The sequence below is a fragment of the Triturus cristatus genome, chromosome 12, assembly GCF_964204655.1.
Source record: "Triturus cristatus chromosome 12, aTriCri1.1, whole genome shotgun sequence".
Lineage (NCBI taxonomy): Eukaryota > Metazoa > Chordata > Amphibia > Caudata > Salamandridae > Triturus > Triturus cristatus.
Window position 1 is genome coordinate 88,451,602 of NC_140595.1, and position 17,453 is coordinate 88,469,054.

Below are 17,453 nucleotides of genomic sequence, written 5' to 3' on the forward strand. Positions count from 1 at the left end.
GTGGTTTCGCAAGTTGCAGGTGATGCATGCTGGTTCTTTCGATTTAATTTCACGGGGGTTTAAACCCAGCTTATATGAACTAAGTCAGAATTGCTCATGTTTTCTATTGTTGGATGCAACCACTGCACTAAATTGCAGCAAACTTTCCATTTGCCATTTTATTTAATCTTAAATTTCATTAAAAAACTGAATGCTCTTTCTGTCTGTGCGGGGTTCCAATAAGAATAATAAGTCCAAATGGTCACCATCATCATGGGCTCCTATTGCAAAATAACAGAAATAAAAGATCATCATTAGAAAGAGATAACTTTAGTTCTTCTTATACTTGTCATACCTGGGTGTTTTGTACTTCAGGCTTATTATTCCGTGGAGACTGTGGATGAGACCCGCAAGAAACCTGGAAATACTTCAGCAAAGGAAAAGAAAAGAAGACCAGGAATTTTACAGAAAGACCTTTCTTATATATTTTTGTAAATTCTTCTCTTCTCCATCTGAATAATTAAGACGAGAGGAACTGATTTCCATCTTTCTGATTGACAATGAAGAGATTTCTAATGCCAAGTTCAAGTTCGTCTGAGCAAAGTGAAGTTGCAGGTTCTTCTGACAAAAAAGAGGACGGGAAACGAAAAGCCAAGTACAGAAAGTCCGATGACAGGTATCTGGATTATGGTTTCACCTGTGTTCAGATTAATAATGAGGAGCGTCCTCAATGTGCAATCTGTTTAAAAGTTTTGGCTGTGGAATCCATGCTTCCAAGTAAACTTAAGCGGCATCTTGAAAGTCTTCACTCAAATGTGGTCGGAAAGCCAAGGGAATTTTCTGTAAGAAAAGTTGCAGAAGCCAAACTACAAAAATCCACTTTCTCAAAACAAACCAAAATTAATAGTAACGCCCTCCAGTATTCATATAAAGTGGTCTATCTAGTTGCACAGAGGAAAAAACTCCACACAATTGCAGAAGAACTGATTTTGCCTGCTGCTGTGGATAAGGTAATCATGCTCGGCCAAGATGCGGGTAAACAGCTGCTGAAAATGCATGCCTCTTTCTAATAATACTATCAGCCAGAGGATAAATGATATGGCTGAAGATATTAACGATCAGCTCATCTGTAATCTAAGAGGCAAAGACTTTGCACTCCAGTTGGATGGGGCAACAGACAACCACAAAGACACCCATCTTATTTGCTATGTCAGGTTTCTATACGAAAACATATTGTTGAGGATTTGTTGTTCTGTAAAGAAATCAAAGGTGGAACTACAGGTCAAGACTTGTATGCGGCTGTGGATGATTTTATGCAAAAGAATCAAATTGACTGGGAGAGATGTGTTGGAGTTTGTACAGATAGGGGGTCGTTCAATGGCAGGATGGTACCAAGCACTTCAAGCTCGCATACGATCTAAAGCGCCTAATGCTGTTTGGACACACTGTATAATTCACAGAGAAGCACTGGCAGCAGGAAACCTCAGTGAAGAACTGCATGGTATTCTGAAAATAGTCATCAAAGTGGTAAATTAGATTAAAAGAAAACCATTGGAAGCAAGATTTTTTGCTAAACTGTGTGAGGATATGGGTGCGGAACACTCATGCCTCTTGTCCTACAGCAGTTCTCGGTGGCTGTCTCTAGGTAACTCCCTGCTTACAGTGTATGAGCTGAGGAATGAAATATACTCATATCTACACGATGATGAACATTGTTTTGCTGACAAGTTTATTGATGCAGACTTTCAAATACAAATGGCTTTTCTTTCTGATCTATTTGAAAAACTGAACAAGTCCTTTCAAGGCAATAATACTAACATCTTGCAACTGTCAGACAACGTTTCAGGCTTTAAGAAGAAAGTGATCCTTTGGAAAAGCAGTGAAAGCAAAGGTGACTATAAATGTTTTCCTTCATTGGACCAGTTTCTGCAGGACAATGAGATGGCGTTAAAGGAGGAACTGAGGACAGTTTTTGTTCCTTATTTGTCTCAACTGCGATTTTACCTTGATAAATCTTTTCCAGAGGATGAAGTGGAGCCAATAAAATGGGTGAGAGACCCCTTCAATGCTGAGATACCTCAGCATTTCAACAATGAGGAAGCAGAACAGCTTATTTATGTTTCAAGTGACTCAGCATTGAAAGTAAGCTTCCAGTCTCAGCCACTGATTGAGTTCTGGTGCCAAGCTGGAGATGAATATCCAATGATAAGCAAGAGAGCCCTTTTGCTACTTCGTACCTTTGTGAAGCTGGTTTCTCAGCAGTTGCAGTGATAAAGCCTAAATATAGGGCAAAAATTAACCTTGAAAAAGAAATGCGTGTTGCGATCTCACAAATAACTCCAAGATTTCAGGAGCTATGTAAGGAAAAACAAGCACATCCATCTCACTAGGATTTTTAAGGTAAATTCGGACTCTGTTGTTTTTCCTGTTCATTGAAAAAGATATTTTATTATACAGACGTTTTTAAACTATTGTTGTGTGGTTAAAAAAGGTTGCATGGAAACATATTTGGCTATTAATCTTGTATCGTTTCACACTTAACGAGTTTTTATTAAACAACTTATCTTCTTATTTTGTTACAAATATGATAATAATACCTTCATTGCATCCCAATTAATTTAAGGAAGACAACAGGAAGTACTCCCGAGGTTGGGCTTACATCCCCCCCCACCGGTAAAAAAATGGTGGGGAGCCACAGCCAACTGCCAATTAGGTCAAGGGAGCCACAGGTCAAAAAAGTTTGGGAACCACTGCCATATACCCAGGGCCAGTAAATTAAATGCTACTGGTGGGCTTGCAGCACTGCTTGCGCCACCCACCAAAGTAGCCTTTCAAACCATGTCTCAGTCCTCTGCCACTGCAGGGCCTGCGCAAGCAGTTTACTGCCGTTGTGATGTGGCCTATAAAGTGGTCACCATGTCTGCAACTCCCCTTTTACTACATATCAATCACCCCTAAGGTAGGCCCTAGCTAGCCCTATGGGCAGGGTGTGGTGTAAGTAAAAGGTAGGACATGTGCCTTAACTGTGTGGCATGTTCTGGTAGTGACAAACAGCCTATTTGGTTTCTCAGTGCTGTGAAGCTGCCCTCTCATAGGGATGCATTGGAGATTCCCCGAAATGTGCTTCAATTATAATTACTGCAAACACAACAGGTGATGGACAGAATGCAGAACAATGTCATACATTCACCCCAGTACAGAGATCTGGGCCTAAATCCATCGTTTTTTTGCTCACCATGCCATTCCAGTTTGAACCCAGCCATATGCAAATCAGTCTTGACCCTGTGCCTCATGGGTACAGTCCAGCCCGAACTGCCAAGCCAGGTCCTCCCTGGACTGGAAACAAGCATCCTAGGACCGGTTTTGGGGTTCCACCCCTCTTCAGCCAGGATAGCTTGATTCCAGTGGCATGGAGAGCACGGGACCCACGTCTGGGCATACCCTTCCCACTCGGGGTGACAAATGCAAACACAACAGGTGATGGACAGAATGCAGAACAATGTCATACATTCACCCCAGTACAGAGATCTGGGCCTAAATCCATCGTTTTTTTGCTCACCATGCCGTTCCAGTTTGAACCCAGCCATATGCAAATCAGTCTTGACCCTGTGCCTCATGGGTACAGTCCAGCCCGAACTGCCAAGCCAGGTCCTCCCTGGACTGGAAACAAGCATCCTAGGACCGGTTTCGGGGTTCCCATGAGGCACAGGGTCAAGACTGATTTGCATATGGCCATGTCTAAACTGGGGTGGTGTAGTGGGCAAAGAACGATGGATTTAACCCAGATCTCTTGACTGGGGGAGAATGCATGCATTGTCAGCATTCCGTCCATCATTTGTTTGTTGTAACGCTTTTCGCCCTAAGTGGGATGGGTATTCCCAGACGTGGGACCCGTGCTCACTACGCCACTGGAGTCAAGCTATCCTGGCTGATGACGGCTGATAGCCAGAAACCGGTCCTAGGATGCTTGATTCCGGTCCAGGGAAGACATGGCTTGGCAGTTCGGGCTGGACTGTTCCCATGAGGCACAGGGTCAAGACTGATTTGCATATGGCCATGTCTAAACTGGGGTGGTGTAGTGGGCAAAAGAACGATGGATTTAACCCAGATCTCTTGACTGGGGGAGAATGCATGCATTGTCAGCATTCCGTCCATCATTTGTTTGTTGTATCAATTATAATTACTGACATGAGAGGGGTAGTGTAACCATATTTGGTATGTTTGGAATAGTAGTGATAAATCATGCTTATTGATGAAAGCAGATTTATTAATATTATTTTAGAAATGCCACTTTTAGAAGTGAGCATTTCTGTGTGCTATGTGTCTTTGTGCCCTGCCTGATGTGTATTGACAGTCTGGTTCTGACTGACAGGGGAGAGGGGATGTGCAGGCACTCAAGCCAGTCCCCGGGGGTTGAGGTGTGTCCTGCCTTGCCTGGGTGACTCAGTTCTAGGCTGAATAGACCTTGGCTGAATTTAGAGTAGCGGGAGGAGTTCTAGCTTGCACCTGAATAGGCCTGGTCTGCATTTGGAGTGGTGGGAGGAATAGTAGCGGCACCAGAATAGGGCTGTGTCTGCCTTCCACAATGCTGGCTCCGCCCCCCTTTGGTGTGCCTGGAGCCAAGGCTTACACTATGAATGGGGAGTGTTGTGCACTTGTAATTGTATTGTAAAGTGTGGTCAGAACAAAACATTGGGACTATAAGTAATGGGGCTGTGACCCCATGTAGAAGAGAAGATACTGTGTGGACTGCCAGGAGGTACCGCTGTCTGGGACTACCTGCTGCCTTCTGCGTGGCTGAGAGGACTGGCCCTCTGCTAGGGGACCCTGCGTGCTGGCCTGCCTGGGCCCTGTCCTCTGCCCTATTGATCTCCCAGGGCTTGGGATCCTGCCCTGAGGTACTTAGAAAACCTAGCGCTAAATGAGCGCTTGAGTCATTTGGTGTGCTGTCCCTTTGCTTTGGGGAAGCTCTGGCGAGTGTGCTCTATTTTTCCCCGATCCTTGGTGCTTCGCACTCCTTGAAACCTCAAGGGAGCGGTAACCTTACCGTGGACTTCTAGGTTGAGCCCTACCCCTTGGTGTGAAGAACCTGATGGAGATTTTTCTGAGCCAGCATGGCCGCTCGTAAGCGAAACCAGCATGAGGGAGTCTCGAGCGTTGCTGGGCAAGCAGCGGGGCTGGCTGGAGTTCTCCGCATTGCCCTGCCACGCCCCCAGAAGCGAGCAAGAACGCTGTGCCATCAGTGGCCACCCAAGGGAATTCCCAACCCGAAGCGGGACCGGCAGAGACTCTGCTTCAAGTTCAGCCACCGGGAGCCTCACGGGCCCTGTGAAACCGCCCCTGGTAAATGAGGAGAGGTGGTGTGTGTCAGCGTCAGCCAAGGATACTGCTGTGACCGGAGGCGGGTGAGTGTCGTCGTCCCCATGTAGAAGGCACACACTGCAGAGCAGTGCTTTAAATGGGAAAAAATAAGTGCAGGTACTCATCAAATTGAGCTAGGGGGCGGGGCAAGGGGTGGAGCTGAGGGCGGGGCATGATTATATAAAGACACTACTGCCATCTATCAAGTAATCATTTTGCCCTTGAATTACACTTATCAATAGTCTCAAATTGCCTGCATGTGCAAATTACCTCTGCACATGTGGGCATGGCATATGTAGACAATTAATAACCTGTCTCCTACTCTGCCCCTTTCAACTGTGTAAGCCGCCAATTGCATTTAGAAGGACATGTTAGATATAGCAGTTTCAGCACACACCAAAACACATGATGAATGTATTGACATAAAGTGGTTAACTCCTCACAAAAAATTAAATGAAGGCCAAAAATGTGTAATGCTTTAGTTTCTGCGTCTTTTTTTATATTTGCAGCTTCAGTTCTTATTTGTTTTATTAGGTACAGCATTCATACATTCTCTTGCCCATGAGCACGCACTCACATGCATGCACAAGAACAAGCAGACATGCACACACAAAACACTCCTCACATTTTCTTTAAAGTACCTTTACATACTGTCCCGATGCTCTCTCTGATCGCTTCCGCACTCACACACAAAAGCAGACATTCACTGGCACAAAAGGCTCACAACAGAATTAAAGACGTTGTTTGCAATTCCTACCTCCCACGGCTTTCTTCTTTCACACTCTCAGCCAGTTGTCTGGACTTCCAGTGCCTGCGCAATTTAACACCTGTGATTTACAGTGCAGGGTCTGATCGGACCCTGTCACTCACAGCGTGATACTGAGCTTGCTCCCCTGCCACACTAACAAAATGTAATGAGCTGCTGCTGAATGATTCAGCAGGGGCTCGGCATAGGGCAACGGAGGCGCTTTGGCTGAGAGGGTCGTTCAGACAGACTCATCCTCAGCAGCACATGTACCACTGAGCCTACCAGTCATGAGTACCGGTACGCTCCGTGGCAATGAAAAAGTGCCGGTACTCAGGAGGTTAAAAATTAAAAGTGCCGGTACTCAGTACCGGCGAGTACCGGCCCATTTAAAGCACTGCTGCAGAGCAGCCCGAACAAGGGCCGCTGCAGGCTTCCTTTTGTCCCCCGTTGTGGAGAGATCTACAGATTGTGGGCATACAGGGAGAGGGGGCGAAGCTGGCCCCGTTGGCCTGGAGTAGTGGTCGGGCCCCTACCTGTGTAGGTGGCAGTTGCCCCTTACTTCTTGGTGGCATGAGGGGAAACCTCGACGGAGGCCCCCACTCCTCACTGAGGGAGTGGAGTAGTACTGGTGATCCCCGAGTGCTGCTGGTAGAGCTTGCTTGTGTGTGTGTGTGTGTGTGTGTGTGTACTGTAGCGATTAGTGCTGCTAGTAGAGTTTGCTAGGTTGTGTGTGTACATTAGTGATTAGTGCTGCTGGTAGAGGTTGCTTGGTTGTGTGTGTACTGTAGTGATTAGTGCTGCTGGATGAGAGTTGCCTCGTGTGCGTTTTGCTGTAGTGATTACTGCTCCTGGAAGTTTGCTCGGTTCTGATCATTCTGTAGTGAGTAGTGCTGCGGGAAGAGAGTTTGCCATGTTCTGGTGTATTATTTAGTGCTGCTGGATAAATCTGACTTAGCTCAGCTCGTGTTGTAGTGGTTAGGGCTGTTGGAAGAGAGTTTCCACGGTTGTGTTTGTGCTGTAGTGAGTCGTGCTACTGGAAGAGAGTTTGCTCAGTTGTGACTGTGCTGTAGTCATTAGTGCTGCTGGTAGTTACCTCGGTTGCGTTTGTGCTGTAGTGGTTAGCGCTGCAGGAAGATTTTGTCAGTTGTGTTTGTGCTGTATTTATTAATGCTGCTGTGGTGTTTGCTTTGCTGTGTTTGTATTGTAGTGATTAGCGCTGCTGGTGGCGTTTGCTCGGTTGTGTTTGTGCTGTAGTTATTAATGCTGCTGTGGCGTTTGCTTTGTTGTGTTCGTATTGTAGTGTTTAGCGCTGCTGGTGGTGTTTGCTCTGTTGTGTTTGTGCTGTCGTGGTTAGTGCTGCTGGAAGAGATTGTCCGGTTGTGTTTATGGTGTGGTAATTTGTGTAGCTGAAGGAGAGTTTGCTCTGTTGTGTTTGTGCTGTCGTGGTTGGTGTGATAGAGATCAGGGTGTGTATAATATTCCCACTACCACAGATAGAGTAATCTCACAGTTACACGCACATACATTCATCATACGCTAGGGCCCATTTCACTAACATACGCTCAAATACTCTACCAGCAATAAACCTGTGGAAAGAAAACTCCTAGTCACCCTGCATCTATATCGAGGTCGATAAGACCTGGTTATTATGACTGTCCATAAGCATAATCTATACAACCTATACGGCAATAATCAAAATATAATACTCAATAATTGACAAGAAATAATATCCAACACCATGTTCAAATTATATTGCTTTATCTAAAATTAGTCAAATTGGAAAATCAATCAGAATAAATCATTTTTTCATAGTTACCTATTCTAGTTAAATGTCAGAACGGGTCAGGACAAGTCTCTCGGTAATGTCTCTCAAGACGAAGTCCTTTCAGCATCAATCCTCAGCAACGCAGATTCGGTACACGGCAAAGGCAAATGGCAAGTGGCAAGTGGCAAAAAACCCTCTCTAGGCTAACAATTCTTATACTAATTTGAACAAAAGAAAGATACATAGAAATGTTGTAATGTCCGCTGGACCGCTGAGCAGAGCGAGAAGGAAAGGATGTAACATCGCTACATTTGAAAATCTCCGCTCAGGAAAAATCACAAAATAAAGACTACGGAACAGGAACCAAGAAACATAAATGTATCTTGTTAGTTCTACTTCTCCTCGGCAATGAGACCATAGTTCAGAGTCTTTCTCTAAGGCTCCTTTGTTTCCCAAGGCTGCCAAGGACGTTCCATTTCACTTGGAGATTACCCAGGCTGCTGCTGTCCTCACGGAAATTTTTACAAGGCAAGCAAGGACTGTGGTCAGCTGACTTCAGGACCATATTCAGCAGGGCTCTCTCCCATCACGGTTTTCTACTTTCAAATCGAGGCCAGGCTTACAAAATCGGCCATCTTTATCTAGGCCACCATAGGCCACAATAGACCATCTTAATTAAAAGAAACAAAAACAACGTTACCACAGCATAGTGATTAAACAGTGCTAATCCCACTAATACCCTTATGTGTATGTATCTATCTAGCACTTGCAACATAGAAAAGCATTAATTCGAAAAGCGTTTTGTGCTCAAAAATAAACAGCACATAGCAACATTTAAACATGAAAACACGCACGTTATTATTAAACAGCACATTTATGCGTACCCACGTGTAACTCTCTCTTATTAGGACAAACGGATTGATTAATATAAACACACTTGCACAAGACAAATAATTAATTATTAGTAATTAATAAATTAATATGACAAATAGACATGCCAGAGCTTCAAAAACCAACGAATTTTCAAACAGAAAACTCTGCTCCAGCAATCCCCCCTTTGGTGATTTTATCACCAAATAAACCCAAAAAAAAACAAAAATTAGTGAAAATTTAGTCCCATTTTAGGAGAAATCGGAAATGTCTTTTTCTCCTTACACAACATTACACACCAGTCACTCTTTCATCATCCCTCTTTGTCTCTAAGTAAACACTCTCCCTCAATTCTTCCAATTCAATTTCTTGCGGTTCTCTTTTCAACCTCTTGTTTTTCTTCTCTTTATTCAGTTTCAGTTTCTTCTTCCCTCCCCTTTTTTTACAACACACACACACTAATCTCAGTATCAGTAAAGCAATAATTATACAAGTTAAAGGAAACAATATTCTACCTATAATAGTACTACCTATTTTTGCAATAAAATCCTTAACAGCTATCATTTTATTAGCTATTTTAGTCCAAAAATTCTCAGCTTCAAGTGGTACTAATTCTTCATGCAAATCAGTAATATTTTTGATATAGACCTTCAGGTCTTTGCTTTCGTCTGGAATGTAAGTGCAACAATGTTGAACTTTCAGCATTCCACAGACTCCACCCTCCTTGGCCAATAGACTATCAAGGGCAAGTCGATTTTGCATAGACATGGCACGTACGGCATTTAATTCCGTATTCACCAAAAGAAACCCTCCAGCGGTATTTGTCGATAAGCGATCAACCACTGTGGACAGTTTCCGAATTCCATAAGCATTCAAAGAAATTTCCACTGCTGGAATCAAAACTCCAAAAATATCACCCACTATTTCAGACCAAGTTTCTCTCTTAAAACGCATTAGTAAATTAATATGTTCCACATCTCTTATCTTATCTATATGAAAAATCTTTGGAAAAACCAGGCCCACATAACACGTGCCATACCAATGGTCAGGCAACTTGTAATAAGCCTTGTTCCCACAAACATAGTATACTCCTGGAAAAATTGTATCTTCTCCACCTCTGAAACCCCAACCTGTTGCAATGAAGTATGTATCATGGCACTCACTAGTCCCAACAAAATATGTATCATATTGGGATTTCCTTCTTGTAATGCAAAGTTTACCCTTCTGTGGTGCATCTAAATCTAAAGTTGGACTAACCCCATTTTTCAACTCTTTTCCCATCTCAATGTCCCACATTGTCTCACTCACTTTATATTTTCCTGCTTTCTCCTGCATGTTCAATCTCCTTTCCTCTACCATATCCAAGAAAGCTTTCTCCTCTCCTTTCAGACTGCAAGTTAAATTATTCTTAAAAATGTAATCTAATGTTAATCCTTTTTCTTCAATAAAAATCTCACCAAAAGTGTTAGCTTCTTTAGCTGGATTCAGCTCTTTGTTCATTGGCAAATGCCCAAAAATACTATCTCTGTTAGACATCTTATAATCTACTTTCCCTAACAAATAAAAAACACTACTTAAAATACTACAAGAAATACCATATGTAGCTGGTAAATGATGATAAGTAACACCCTCTGAAACGGATGCAGGTAATTGCATACAAACGTAGCAATCCCTCACTTCCATTGTTTTCACATATTCATATAACAATTTTGAAAAAACATTACTAGAAAAATTATTAATTGACCTATCTTTGTGTATGTAAGTATTACTAATTCTAATCGGAACTACTTTTTGCGAATTCTTCTCTACATTTGTCACATTTTCTGTATGCATCTCAAACTCAACTTTAAAAGTAACTAATAAAACTAAAACACCCCATAGAAGCATTAATAATCCAGTACAACAGCAGCACATTCTACACCACCTCTTAAAGAAGGCACATCTATTTCGATTATCCTCTATGTTAGCCATTTACTACTTTAATTTAGCCTCTACTACTCCACTACTGAAATTGGAACTCTTAAATTCTTCAACAATTCTTTTCAAATTCTTTTTTCTTCAGTCTTTCCAAATGATCCTTTCGTTCACTTAATCCAAGTGAATCCTTCCTTTATTCAGTTTGGATACTTGTCATTCTTCACTTCAATTTCTTCAACATCAAATTGTATTAGATCTCCAACATCAAAATCCTCAGTATTTGACTCTTCTCCAATGTCAGTCAAGAGTACTTTCAGGATTTCACCAGTATCTTCCTCAACCACTTCTCTCAAGATCTCTTCCGGATTATCTCGAGTCACTGCTTCTTCTTTTCCTTCTTCAGACAGTGCCACATAAGACCATTCCGGTGATCCGTACTTTTGGTTGGGTCTTCTTACTCTTTTTATTTCTACTGGTTCTTTTGATTCCTTTGATTCTTCTCCTTCAGCTTTTGAACTTTGACTCGATACTTCATTCACTTGTTCAGCTTTTGATGTATTTGCTCTTATTATTCTGTATCTCAGCCTCTTAACTCTGTTGTTAGGCCAACGATCTCCTTTTATCACCTTTTTCGGCTTTATTTCTTTATTATTTCTTTCACCAATCCAAGTTCTCTTTCTCAGAACTCGACCCTCTGTTTGTTCATTCTCATCATCCAATTCTGCTTCAAGTGCCTTCTGTTTTCGTTTCCTAGCAGTTTTCTTCTTTTCCACAGATTCTTTCACCACTGTTTGAGATTTCCCTATTTCTGTCCCTCCTCGAGTCTCCGACACGCAATCTTCTTGCTGTCTACTTGTCCCTTCACCTAGCTCATCAAGAATATTCCCTACACCTCCTCGGGGGTCTTCCGCAATCTGTCCCTCTCTATCTTCTTCTGACCCTACTTCTTCAAGTATAATCTCAAGTGGTTCCTCAATCTCCTCCCCTTCTGATTCAGGAGTAGTCTCTGTGAAATTTCTCTTTTCTTTTCTTTTTCCTTCACTGCTTTTTGAAACTTCAGGCTCTCTTACAGAATCTGATCTTTTCTCTGATACTCGCAGTGGTTCATTTGAAGCTTTTCCTGCTTCTTTCCTCACTGATTCTGTATCTTCATCATCACTGGAATCTGACTTTTCAAAATACTCTTTACCAGTCCCTTCTTTTGGGTTTGGAACTCTCAGAGTATGACTTGCATGTACCCAGTGTTTCACTCCAGCACACTTTACTGCAGTTGTCGTAGTCAGAATAACTTGTCTCGGCCTTCCCCACCTTGGAACCAAGCAATTTCTTCTTCTGTGTACCTTAATCCTCACCCAGTCTCCTGGACTCAGATCATGGGCTTGCTTCTTCTCAAGTGTGGTAGCTTCTTCTCCAACCTGGTGAAACACAGAATGAACTGCGTCAGCCAGGCCTTTACAGTAATCCAAAATCATGTCATCAGTTATTGTCACCAACTTATTGACAGGCACAAATGCATGGCGCATTGCACGTCCCATGATTATTTCGTGCGGACTCAAGCCAGTAGTTCTATCTGGAGTAGATCTAATAGTCATCAGCACTAGAGGTAAAACATCTGGCCATTTCATGCCAGTGGCTAAGCACATTTTTCCAATCCTGTTCTTGATTGTGCCATTAATCTGCTCAACCACACCAGAAGCCTCTGGTCGGTATGCACAATGTAGCTTCTGCTGTATTTTCAATGCTTCACAAATCAAACCCATGAGTTCATTTTGAAAGTGTCCACCTCTATCAGACTCAACTGTTACTGGAAACCCGTACCTAGGAATCAACTCCCTTAACAGTAACTTTGCCACTGTTATTCCATCATTTCTTCTAGTCGGGTAAGCTTCCACCCACCTTGAAAACAAACAGACTACCACTAGAACATACCTTAGTCTGTTTACTTGGGGCATTTCAATGAAATCAATCTGCATTCTTGTAAAAGGACCTCCTTCTCTGCCTATTGTTCCCAGACTCACCACTGTCTTTTTCCCAGTGTTAAATTGCTGGCAAACCAAACACCTTTGACAGATACTTTCTGCAATTGTCCTGAACTTTGCATTGTACCAGGTTTGTTTAAACGACCTAACCATCGCATCCCTCCCCAAATGTCCCTGGCCATGATACATTCTTGCCATTGACGACAAAATGGAGTTAGGCATTACTGGTCTGCCATCTCTGTAGACCCAAACATGGTCTGTTTCTCTTGGAGCACATCCTGCCTTAATCCAATCTTTTTTCTCTTCCTCTCCTGCCTCATCTTGCAACTGTTTCACTTCATCCCATGTTTCTAAGACATTAGTAAACATCACAGAGAGAAAAGACATTTCCCCCTCTCGGTCCCGATTAATGGACTGATTTGTTTTGGCGCAGTATTGCGCAACATCATTTGCGTAACGGTTTCCGACCGTTATAAAATCTTCTCCTTGTCCATGGGCAGCACATTTTACAACTGCTAACTCCTTAGGCAGCTGTATCGCCTCAAGCAATTTACCAATCATTTCAGCATTCTTTATCGGAGTTCCACTCGATGTCAAGAAACCTCTTTGTAGCCAAAGCTGGCCAAAATCATGCACAACTCCAAATCCATACTGACTATCAGTCATCACAGTTGTCCTCAAATCTTTCCCAATTTCGCAAGCTTTTGTCAATGCCATCAATTCAGCAACTTGCGCAGATTTCACTCCTTTCAATGGTGATGCTTCCATGACCTCTGAAACTTTGCACACCGCATATGCTGCACACAACACACCATTATCATTTCTCAGACATGATCCATCCACAAACAACACATGATCACTCTCATGTAAGGGAAGATCCCTTATGTCTGGTCTCGGTTTTGTACAATACTCAAGCACATCCAAACAATCATGATCATCTTCCATCTTTACACCCACGTTTTCAATATCCGGCAAGAGTGTCGCTGGATTCACATTCACACATCTTTCAAGAGTCACATTTGATGCTCCCAGAATCACTTTTTCATATTTAGTCAACCGACTATGCGACATGTACTGGGTTCTGCTTCTTGTCAAAAGAATTGCCACATTGTGAGGTACGAATACCCTTACAGGATATCCCATTATGATTCCCTCACTTTGTTCCAGACTTCTGCATGTTGCAGGCACAGATTTCAGACAACCTGGTAAACCCACAGCGACGGGGTCAAGTGTCGATGAGAAGTACGCAATAGGCCTTCTCAGTAATCCATGTTTCTGAATTAACACTGAAAGTGCACATCCATTTCTCTCACTGCAGTACAACTCAAACTCCTTTTCGTAGTCAGGCATACCCAAAGCTGGAGCCTCACACATTTTACTTTTGAGCTCTTCAAATGCTGCCATTTGTTCTACATCTAGATCCAATGGGTCTGTCATCTCACTTTTTGTCAGTTTAATCAGTGGCTTTGCTATCAAAGAAAAATTAATTATCCACTGACGACAATAACCCACCATACCCAGGAACATTCTCACTTCTCTCTGAGTTTTTGGGGCTTTCATTTCTTTGATTATTCTGATCCTGTCATCCGTCACTTTTCTCAGACCCTTTTCAATATTGTGTCCAAGATAATGCACCTCTTTCTTGCAAAATTGCAATTTGGCTGGAGATACCTTTAACCCTCCATCTGCCAGATGATTCAGTAAAGCTATGGTATCTACTTCACAAGCTTCACGTGTCTTTGATGCCACAAGTAGGTCATCAATATACTGCACTAGTACTGAGCTCTCGGGCATGATCAAACTCTCCAACGATTTCTTCAATAACTGATTAAATATCGAAGGACTCTCTGTATACCCCTGTGGGATACGACACCATGCTAAAATACGCTGGCCAAACCTAAATGCAAAAATCGGCTGGCTATCATGATGCAATGGAATTGAAAAGAACGCATGACACAAATCAATTACTGTATACCACTCAGCATCATGTGGAATTTGATACAGGATCACTGATGGATTTGGCACGATAGGACAACATGCCACCACGATTTGATTAACTTTTCTCAAATCCTGTACGATCCTAAATTTCCCATTAGGCTTTTTTAGTCCCATTATCGGTGAATTACACGGACTACTCAGTAGTTCTCTCAGGACTCCCTGCTGAATCATTTTCTCAATTATAGGAGTTATCCCTTCAATTATTTCTGGTGTCATTTTGTATTGAGGAATGTTAGGATATGTAATTCCCTCTTTCACTGCAATTTTCACTGGATCTACATTATTCATCAATCCCACATCCTCTCCAGTAAAATCCCAAACTGTCCTTTTCACTGTGTCTCTCAGCTCTCGAGGCAAATCCTCCGGATTAAACACAGCAAATGCACCAATTAACTCACTTTCTCTATTCTCTAGAGTCACTCGGTACAAAACATCCTCATCTGGTGTCTCAAAGGCTATTCCATCCGGTGTACAAAAAATTGTGCAGTTTATCTTGCACAAGTCCCTACCTAACAGGTTCACTGGACTCGTGTCACAGACAATAAATCTGTGCATGTCTGAAAATTTCCCTATCTGTACTCTTACTGGTTCAGTAAGACGTGTTCTGATTTGCGTATTGGCTACACCAACTACTTGGATTGCTTCATCCGAGAGAGGAAGATTTCTAACATCTGTTGACCTGACAGTTGATCTTGTCGCACCTGTGTCTACCAAAAAAGTAAGAGTTGCACCAAGTATGCACTCTTCTTCCTCTCCTCGGCACCGTCAATAATCACCCTCAGATTCACTCCCTTCACTCTTTAACAAGTACTGTTGTACCTGGTTAGAACGCCTTGGTTTGTTTACCTGTTCATCATTGTAGAATCCTGAATCCTGATTATATTTTTGTAACCCTCTATTCTGCGGCAAGGGCAGTTTTGGCTCTTGACTCTGCTGTCTCACAACTTTCTGTTGTTGCTGCTGTTGATTATTTCCTTCATTCTGCACCTGTTGATTTAAGGATTTATTCTCATTACTCACTAATGGTGGATTAGGACATTCTGATCTCCAATGCCCCAATTGGCCACAGTTGTGACAAGGAAACTTTTTTTTTGCTTCCTCAAGACTTCCTTTTCCTTTCCCTGCATATCTAGGTCTATTCCCTGTATTGTTTCCTGGATTATTCGCCTGTTCCACTAACTGTGCTTCCTGTCTTTCCGCAACTTTCACTTGTGCCCACATTGCTTTCTCTTTCAGCTTTCTTTGTTTTGCTTCAATTTCATCACTGAAGTATTTCGCATGTCTCAGAATCTCATCTACTTTCTTACTCTGCCAATCCACTGTATGCTCACGAATTCTCTCACCAATTTCAGGTCTAAGGCCATATACAAATCTGTATACAAAATGACTCAAATCTTTGTCACCCAGGTGTTCATCTCCACTGAATTGTTTAAATGCCAGTATCAGCCTCTCGTAAAAAGCATGAACTGATTCTTTCGCTTCCTGTTGTGTTCGATCTATTTTTACCCAGTCTGTCTCTTTTGCAGGAACTTTACTCTTCAGGTATACCATCACCTGATCATACTTTCTCATTACCTCTGGATCTGGTGCCCCTGTTCTTGGGTCTCTTGGATATTCCTCAGTAGGCCAACTCACAACTATTTTACACTCAGTCCACAAGTCTGCTGGAACAATTATATCAAACAGACTATTCAGGTCAACCCACAGCACTTTTGACAATTTCACAAACCTATCTACCTGCCTATACCACTCGACGGGCTTTTCTCTCAATCGAGGGAAATCATTCGTAAATGATAAAATATCCTGTCTGGTCCATGGAACATGTACATATCCTCCTCCAGGTATTTCTCTCATAGGATAATTATCCACCGGTTTCTCTTTTTCTCTCACTGGAAATGCTGAATAAGTTGTTCTATCTTCAGCTTCCTCTCTTTTCTTATACCACCTATCCTTCCACTTTTCTACATCACCCCATCTTCGCAATAATGCTACCATTTCCTTAATCTGTCCTGTTCTACCAGTAGCATTCAAATTTTCAATATCCTTCTCTGTAAAATCCATCCTGTAGGTTTTTTGTAAAGCTTTCACTTTATCAATGTCAACTCCCTGCTCATTCGCTATTGCTCTTAGCCTGTCATGTGTATTTCTTGCTCTCCAGGTAATGTTCTTGCACATAAACATTGACTCACCATCATGATGACTCTTCAGAATTTCTGTTGGAACTGTTCCTGTAACAAGCTCTTCTAGTTCTACACGTAACCTAGCCACGTCAATTACTTGTGAATCTTTATCCTTTTTCTGTAGAACTTTCATCCAATCATTCAAATCTTCAACTGTTATTTCAGCAGTTTTTCTCACTGGAACCACTCTCTTCTGCGGTTCTAAAATTGGCATCCCTGAACAACTAGCTTCACTAGCATCCAGTATTTCACTACATATGTCATGTCTTGATTGTCTCAGGTCAGTTCTTTCTGCTCTTTTGCCTGAATCTCCTGAAGGACCAACTGAATTTGTCAAATTATTTCCAACATATGGAATCACCAGTCCATTTTCACCTGTCCTCTGTTTGTCAAACACAGGCATAACCGGACCTATAGTTACAGGCACCGTAACAGCTTCCAGATTCTTCGTTAACTCCCTAATCTTCTCAGTCAGCTCTGTTGTAGTTCTGGCTAATTGTCTGGCATTCTCATCAAGGTAGTGACCACTTCCTAACTCAGGTGTCTCATTTTCTGTCTCATTGACACAAACTGTATCTCTTATCGGAGAAACAACTGGTGTACTCTTATCCGGTTCTGGTCTATATGGAGGTGGTCTCTTGTAAATCATGTCATTC

The 17,453-nt window shown here is 42.4% G+C and overlaps 1 protein-coding gene across 1 annotated transcript; it reads left to right on the forward strand.

Moving 5' to 3' along the window:
- The first annotated feature begins 1,566 nt into the window (after nt 1–1,566).
- LOC146772663 (protein FAM200A-like) lies at nt 1,567–2,250 on the forward strand. The gene has a single exon (XM_085637024.1). It carries the CDS (start codon nt 1,567–1,569, stop codon nt 2,248–2,250), a length of 684 nt encoding a protein of 227 aa, XP_085493150.1.
- Nucleotides 2,251–17,453: the final 15,203 nt, after the last annotated feature.